We start from the raw sequence: 8,548 nt of genomic DNA on the forward strand, positions 1-8,548 counted from the left end.
GCCTATCCAAATTAGAGATGCCTCGCGGCCTTCATTCACGAGGGGGTATGACACAGAGAGTACTTGCTCAGGCGATGAGGCTTGGCCGCATCATCAGACACCTCTCAGAGCAGGATCACAGAGTTCTTCCCATCAAGTGACATTGATTGTCCAGTCTCTAGCCGTAGACGTGACAAAGACCCCGACCCGACGATCGCAGCACGACACACGAGATATCGAGGGGGGACACAGATCACTCCAAGGGACCTCCCGTCATTGTTTAGACCCGGGATATGTCCCATCGGAGTCACGGTGGCTCTAGTCTTATGTCAAGCCTCGTCCAGGAGACTGAGATGCACGGCACACCCTGACGAGCGCCAGCGCCCCATCACCAGCTATGCACCAGCCAGGGCAACATGACATATGGAGGATTCTACTCCACTCCAGTCCTTTTCTTTTCTTTTCATTGTTACATCCAGATGTATTTGATTATGTATGATCAGACTTAGGGTTCAGCACGGGTTATGATGCTCGTTTCAATAGCTCCACCCTTACTGTGATTTGTATCAGGTTTTCTTTCAGTCTTATAGACCCATCGGTCTTTTGAAGACTCTAATAAAATTTTATTCATTCTTTATTTCTTCATAAATTAGTTTAACATTTGGTGAATTGATACGAATGGCTTCGTATTATTGTGATTTCTTCACTCAGCAAAATAAAGAATCTGAAGAACAGCCGAAAGAGGTGGACTCTTTAGTCACTATACGGGTCATTGACACCCCATGGTCGATGAAGAAATATTAGTGATCACCATCAAAGTCAAAAGGCAAACCATACCAGGTGTGATAGTAGATGGTGGTCAGCAGTAAACATTATTTCTGAAGAAATTGCTAAGAGGCTGAAATTCAAGACCTTCAAGCGATATCCTTTCCAAGTACGGATGGCAATTTAACAACCTGTTGAATCAAAAGGTATGCTTTAGGATGTTGTCATTTTTGTAGGCGGCATTTATTATTGCCATGGAGCAACATGCCTACCCTACTTTGTTGGGATGACCTTGGCTTAAAAGCGCATAGATACTACATAATTGGGGTACTAAGAAATGATCATCAAGATTGATAACCAAGATGTTTGCATTCCTAGAAATCCTCGAAAAATTCCAAGTAGTTATCAGCCTAAGGATTTAGAAGTTACACACCCATTTCAAGTAGAAATTGAAGGTCGAGCAGATTGCTAAACAAAAAGATCTATTCCAAAGGAGTTAGCTGGTGACTGTTACACGACTCGAAACTGAGTAGTTGGTGCTAGAACCAACATAAGAATTCAATCTTAAAATAGAAGGCAATCTTGCAACAACGGTGGTGTTAAGTGCCAATCTGTCTTCTAAGCAACTTAGGGTTGTCTAAGGTTGTTTTTTTCTTAGAACTATACTGGCCTTTGGGGAGTTCCTCCCGAGTTGTGTGAACATAGAATACCTCTGATGCAAGATGCTAAACCAATTTAGCAACGAAGGTATAGGATGAATCCAGATTTGGTTATTTCCCACTGTGGTGGTGCCAAAGAAAAATGATAAACTCCTAGTTTTCTGTGGATTATCGAAAGTTGAATGTGGCAAAGTGCTCCTAACCAGTTTCTAATATCTTTCATTGATGGGATCTTGGATCAAATTGCAGGCCATGATATGTACTCCTTTATTGATGATTGCAGTGGCTACAGCCCAAATTACGATTGCTTTAGAAGATAAATCTAAAACTATCTTTATTTTGCATAATGGGGTGCTTATGCAATCTCAGTGATGCTTTTTGGTTTGAGAAATGCACCATCAACTTTCCAAAAGTTTAGGGTAGAAACTTTTGGAGATTACCTAACTGAATTCAATGCCATTTAAAGATCATCTCTGCTACCTAGAAAAGGTATTTCAGAGATGTAGACAAGCTAATCCAGCTAAGAGTGTGTTTTGTGTTTGAGTTGGTGTTCTACTCGAGCATGTCATTTCACAAGATGGTATACACACCCAGCCAGGTAGGTTCTAAGACTTTATTCTCTTGTTTGTAAATATTTTATGCTTGTATTGCATTTTTTATCCGTTTTTTTCTAGAGAACGTATCATTTGTACAAATTTCTCATTTTTTCAAATTAGAATTTGAATTATTCCACGTAGTGACTTAGCCTCAACTTTTCATCTTCTTTGTGGACCACCAAGAATTGCTGTAGCTCAGCTACAATTGCTCGGTATTTTGGATCCAATTCTTTCTGTTCCATATTAGTTTTGAGGAATTTCAAATGTTCACCAAAATCGGACAGTCAGAATATAGACAGTTAGAATATTCGTTTTACATTCTTCTTCTAAGTTTCCATTCCTAGAACATTTATTACACCATTTTTCATTACTGACTTGTTTCCCTCAAATGCCTAGCTCCTTCAGGGCCCTCTTCGGCTCGATCTTGAGTTTATCTTTCTTTGTCCATGTTTCTTCAGTATCAATATCGGCATCCTTCTTCTTTGTCTTGCCTTTCAAGCCTTCACTTTTTCCAAGAGTGACAGCTTGATCAAGCAGCTCTTCATATGTCTTAGTCGGCTATTTTCGACTTAAGCAAGTCCATCTGGGTGCATCCCGTAATCAACCAAGCTCTCATAGACTTGTCATCTAGAATAGTAGTGAACTGATTGATAAGAGCTTGCATCCTAAGTACAAAATCTTGGATGGACTCTCCTTTGTTTTGTTTTAGCTCGATAGCTTTGTGCAAACATCATCTTCGATGATGTCCTATTTGAACCTCCGCAAGAATGCTTCTGATATAGCATACCAATCAAGAAAATATCCAATTGAAATTGGTTGCACCACCTCTATGCATTTTTAATTAATTTACATGGGCAATAATCCATGTATTCCTCACCTATCGTGGCACCATTGATATGACAAACTCGCAAGAAATTTTGAAGATGACTATATGGATCTTTGCCATCAGTACCTTTAAAATTCTCAAATTTTACCTTGATGTTGGAACTGGATTTGGACTTCTTTGTTTGTTTCACAAGTGAGGGGTCCATAGGAATATTTTCAAGCCTCAGAGGTGCAGGTTGATGTACGTCAGTAGGCCCGGTAGGACTTTTGTCCATGGCGATAGGAACTTGGGCAAATTGCCTTAGATGTTCCACATTCACCGCTTCAGGTACTCAGTGGCGTCTTTCTCCATCAAAAGCACACCATTCTTTGTGTCTATTGATTCTTTGGCCATCTTCTGTGGTAACCATCGTCAACATCTCCTTTGCTTCGTCTTTGGAATTGGGCATGGTATTTGGGACAGGCAACATCTTCCCGAGCAACCTATTACAATTTGCATATCCAAGAAACTTGTGAATGAGATACTAACTAATTAAAACAATTCATAGGAAAGAGATACTAAGATTAAGGCTCGAAACCTTGGGTCTTCCTGATTCATACCTTTCTCGACAAGATTCTTCTGAAATACCGATCAAGTATTGAAGATGTCTTTCTCTTCATTCATTGGCGTGAGCTTCACGCGCATTTTGAGATCCAAAGAGGAAATGGCCAAACTTTCAAAATCCAAACTTTCTGTAGAAGAATGCTAAACTCCACGTGCCCTAACGAGCCTTCATATGCCAATCTTCTAGGATACCTCAGCCCAATACAAGTGCTTCATCCTTCTAACTCTACACAATAATCAACTTCCGCCCCTGGGATAGCATGACCGAGTCTCTCCTTGCGCTCTACACTCCTGTCGAACAATCGATGCTTCTACCAATCTCCTTCAAGCATTGAACTTTGATTCTGAGATTACACCAATTCTCATAGTAGGATGTAGCCAATTCCTTTGGCTCACGAACTCTTTATACCTGGCCACGTATCTTCATCTTCTATCCGAGCTTGTATCAATCATTGGCTAAATTAAAAAGCTGTGTGAATACTTTTTGTACTCCAATCGAGTTACCCAAAGAAATTTTTTGTAATAGCTTACAATACCTAACAACTATTTCACTTCATCGCTAGTCAACGTAAACCTCTCAATGACCACTCAATTCTAAGCTTGCTAACTCAATCTCTAAATTTCCCTACTAACAATGCATCAACTTGTAATTCATTTGACTCTGCCCAAGCAAGGTCGCCAAATGTTGACACTCTGATTTGCTCACTCTCGACAAGTTCACTCACAAACACTCAATGCTCATAAACAGCCCAACCTTGTACAATGCTCGAGTGACGATACTCACTCTTGCAATTGTTAAGTGCAAAATGTGCATGCTCGAATTGCAATAGTTTACAACCGTAGTACCACAATGCAAGCAAATCTAGAGTATCAAATTTCACTAACAGGCTTCATGAGAGCCCAACTTTTGAAAATCTCCCCATTTTCCTTTTTAATGTTGTTGGTCTTTGCCTAAGGATCGGAGTATTATTTTATATTCTTTAAAATATCCTTAAACCTGTTTTCTAGCTTTGTCCAATTAGGATTGTAAACTATGATAGGGAGGCCCCAAGTTTGGCTCTCATATTAAAGACTACATTGATAGCAAGAGCAAAAACTAGCTTAAGTCAAAATATGGGAATACATGGCATTAAGGTGGAATATCAGCCCTGAAGACTTCACATAAATAAGAGGAAAGACTGCCAAAAGATACCACCTAGATCATAAGAGATGCATCATAAGGTGGAATATCTGCCCTGAAGACTTCACATAAATAAGAGGAAAGACTGCCAAAAGATACCACCTAGATCATAAGAGATGCATCTTGATGCGGAGCTCTCCTAGATGGGAACTTACACCTTCACCTTCCAAACTCAAGCAATAGCCCCCACGCTAAGCTTGAAAAGACAATTCAATGGGACATAACTTATATAACTGATATGGTATTTGATATACTCAACATAAAGCAAGTCGTTAGGCCGATGCAAAGTAAAATTGAGAGCCTCAGGAAATTGGCCAGGGATCAAAATCCCGAGTACAGGAGCTTAAAAACAGAATGCAGTGCATTAAGGAGGTACAAATGTATCTCGCATTTTTTACTGTGTATCATACAAGAGAACCTATAATTCAAAGTCAGCAAGTAGAGCAACTTCGTCAGGTACATGGCACATTCATAGGAGAAGAATGTAACATACCCCGTACAGTTGAAAACATTTGATTCATTCTAGACTCCTGCAGATTTTCAAATGATGATCTAAGACACGTTCAAAGTGTGAGGTGTGCTCTGTCCCGAGCATTCCAATTCTGTAGCGCACAAGTACACTGAGAGTAATGTTCCCGAGTTACAGCGAAAATGTAAGGCCAACCAACTACATTGGATAGGTCAACCAACTACATTGGATTCCCACACCTTGATGAGACTGCTTCCTTGCATGTGGAGTTTCTTGCTCTCTATCTCCACTATTTTAACAACCCACTCTAGCAGAGTTGAATACACAAAAGAAGACCATGAACTTTGACTGCTTTAACAGACTTCTACATAACTAAGCATTGGAATCGATGAAACCACAATCTGTCAGAAAACAATCGTGATCATGGCATCCCTGAGATGAAGCCCAGGAAGCATTTTCAGGCTTTAAACCAGACTCAAGGCAATATCAAGGAGGACTCTCCAACCTCCAGCTGAATTCTTTTCAGGATATGCATCCTACAGCCTCTCTGCTATCTTCCCCAAAGCATCCGCAAGCTTTCCTAGCACACCTACTAAGCTCTCTGCGTGCTCCTTTCTCTGATTTCTATCCAACTGACTGTTGATATTCTGTGACTCCACTTGGGCTGTCAAAACCCTGCTACTACTTTCCAGCATGGAATACAACTGTGACTTGAAATCATCAGCTTCTTCAACAGACGGAGCACTGGAGGGGCGTTTTCTCTTCTTCCGTGCAGGTGGATTTACAACAGGCTTCTCTTCAGCTGGAACAAAGGTAAAATTTCCTTCACTGAATTTTGTTTCCAAGGTGCCTGCAGTTCAAAATCAGTTTAGTCATTAATTGCCTTGGTTTTCTATTATGCAATTGCTAAATTAGAACACACTAGACCAAATCAGAACACGAGAGAAATACCTGCTGTTGGGGTGGAACCGTCCATGGGAGGAGAGCTGGCACCTTCCATTATTTCCTTCACACAAATTTCGTCTCCTAAAGGATGTTCAATGTCAGAGAAGAGCCCTTCGTCGACAACAGCACGGCCACTGTCAAAAATAATCTCCGTTGCCGAAGATGAATTCTTGCCAAGACATTTGTCCAACGAATCAAATAGTTCTCGATCAAAACATCCGGGTAACTTGCTTTCCTTCCTCACGTCGCTACTCATCAGCCAAAAAGACTGCTTGCCCCTTAGACTCTGCCAATCCCGAATCTTCTTGTAATCAGCAGACAAATTGCACCACCGCTTTCGACACTGAGCAGAAGATCTGATCACACCATGCGTCTCGCAGGAGAGGGATACAGATAGCCACTTAGAGTCGCTGTTAGCATGTCGTCCCGTTTCAATACCCCTTCCCCTTTCCTCTCTGGCTTTGGACCACCTGGCGTCCTCTAGTTTTTTTGCTTCAATCAAAATCAAAGTTTCATGGCGTGACCACCGAGGTTGACGGCCAACCTTGACCCCTTCCTCGCCTACAATATAATAGCCCTCGCCTGCACGGGGCTCCTCCAAGGAGAAAAGCTGAAAGTCTCCCCCTTGAGTACCATCTCCGACTGCACATTCCATTATCCTGCCGATTTAGGCAATGCGTTTGAAACGAAAAACTAAGATTGCGGGGGCCAAAAGCTCTCTCTTCTTCCTCCCGCCATCTAACAAAACTGCCTAAGGAAAAAAGCAAACAAAATCCAAGGAATCACGTGAAGTCTTCCACGGTCTCTCTCTCTCTCTCTCTCAGTCTCTCAACGTACGGCGCAACAGGGCAAGAAAATGCATGTCCGTGGAGCTTTACAATCTTTGAAAGCCTCCCCTCTCTCTCTCTCTCTCTCTCTCTCTCTCTTTGAAGGAAATACTTACAGAAAGAGCAAAATTGACGGAGCTAAACCTGCATCAAACAATCGAGTGAGCTATGAAAGGATCCACGATTGCTGCTGGTGACAAGAATAATGAAATGGTGCAATGTAGGAGGAATGGAGTTGAATGAAAGGATGCAAAAGCAAATCAAAACAAAACAAACAACTCCCACCACCACCATGCATGCAGCGTTGCTTCTCCAAACTCCTCTCTTCACATATAACCCTAAACCTAAAGACACCCCCCTCCCTTTTCACCCCCTTTCAGTGACTCATCATGAAAATGAAGCCATTAGGGAAATGCTCGTGGTCCAACCGCCATGCCATTTCCAGTGCGTCAAGGGCCCGAGGAAGATTGCTGAGAGCAATCCTGACAGGCTAAAAATCACCAATCTCCTTCAACCATTTCAGCTTTCTAGATTTTTCCCAGCTTTCTTCCAAGGTCGATGTGACTTGTTGCACATGGACAGAGCAAGAAAGCAATCCATTATACAACGACCCTTACACCAATGCCTCTTTCTTTGGAGTTCAATGACCCCCATGCATTTGTTTGGTTTTGAGGAGTCATTCTAGTGGTGACATACACGAATCAAATGATGTGTGCCTGATGACAACATGTCTAATCCCTAACCAATTGCCATTATACTTTACCCCATGTCACACAAACATGCCCTGTCCTCCATGAGATCGTGCCCGCATCATAAGCACAATGGTAGGCCTAGGATTGGTTGTTTTTGTTAGAGTTCAAATGCATGCAGTGATCTAGTAGTTGTCCTCACACGCCTCAATCATAGAGAGAATCTCACATAAAATGATACGTTGCAAAAGAGATACCACACACTGTCACGGATTGCTCCCTCCCTCTTGAATCCAATATTCCATAAGAGATATCAATGTAGTAAAACACCAAAAGATCCTATATTGTAAAAAGACCATCAACAGCCAACTCAGATTGACGATTGGAGCTCACTACGACCATGTTTGTTGCTCATACAAAAGAACTCCGTTGACCTTCGACTCCTATAGACTTAAGTAGCATGCCTTGTAGAGAGAGCTGCTCACTCTAAACTACTCTTACAAAGACTACTACAGACTAAGACTCCTCTTTTACCAGCTGTGAAGGCCTGGCAATTACAAAAGACTCTTATGCGACTCACAACAAGGACAAGAGAGAGCCCAACGAAGATCATGGATCATAGATATAGCAAAACTAGATGAGGCCACATCGAAGCGAGCAGCCAAATTGGCCAGCACCACACCGCCATGCCCACAAACAAAAGCGCCTTGAGAGCCTTCCCCATGTGGATTCCATGTGCTCCCCATCACAGGAGGACAACCAGACTTCTAGAAATTGTATGCACCAATGAAAGCTCACTTTCCATGTAGGATCCTTCAAACCAAGCCATCTTTAAGCTTCCCATGAGGACGTGCCCTAGAGGACAATAATTCCAACAATCCCTCCCTCGGCCGAAAATGGGGAGCAAAACAAACAATGAAGAGAACAATTGAATAGCACACGTGATACATGACCAGCTCTACCCTGAGCCCAATCAATTTAAACATTGCCATCATAGACAATTCTACAAC

At 41.9% G+C, this 8,548-nt stretch overlaps 1 protein-coding gene across 7 annotated transcripts; it reads right to left on the bottom strand.

Moving 5' to 3' along the window:
* Positions 1-4,951: 4,951 nt before the first annotated feature.
* On the bottom strand, positions 4,952-7,188 carry LOC147905464 (trihelix transcription factor ASR3-like). Of its 7 annotated transcripts, none has more exons than XM_087372802.1 (4): positions 7,126-7,188; positions 6,966-6,993; positions 6,029-6,773; positions 4,952-5,927 (listed from the first exon to the last, which is right to left on the bottom strand). In XM_087372802.1, the coding sequence occupies exons 3-4, from the start codon at positions 6,675-6,677 to the stop codon at positions 5,614-5,616; spliced, it is 963 nt and encodes a 320-aa protein (XP_087228928.1). In that variant the 5' UTR covers positions 6,678-6,773; positions 6,966-6,993; positions 7,126-7,188; the 3' UTR covers positions 4,952-5,613. The 7 variants fall into 7 exon arrangements, 6 of the variants coding, with proteins under 6 accessions (XP_087228928.1, XP_087228942.1, XP_087228934.1 ...); XM_087372816.1 differs by having other exon boundaries at positions 7,135-7,154; XM_087372808.1 differs by having other exon boundaries at positions 6,029-6,681; positions 6,966-7,174.
* Positions 7,189-8,548: the final 1,360 nt, after the last annotated feature.

This window comes from Dipteris shenzhenensis, chromosome 1, assembly GCF_047967505.1.
Source record: "Dipteris shenzhenensis isolate YYH24624 ecotype China chromosome 1, Dip_SZ_1.0, whole genome shotgun sequence".
NCBI classification, from domain to species: domain Eukaryota; kingdom Viridiplantae; phylum Streptophyta; class Polypodiopsida; order Gleicheniales; family Dipteridaceae; genus Dipteris; species Dipteris shenzhenensis.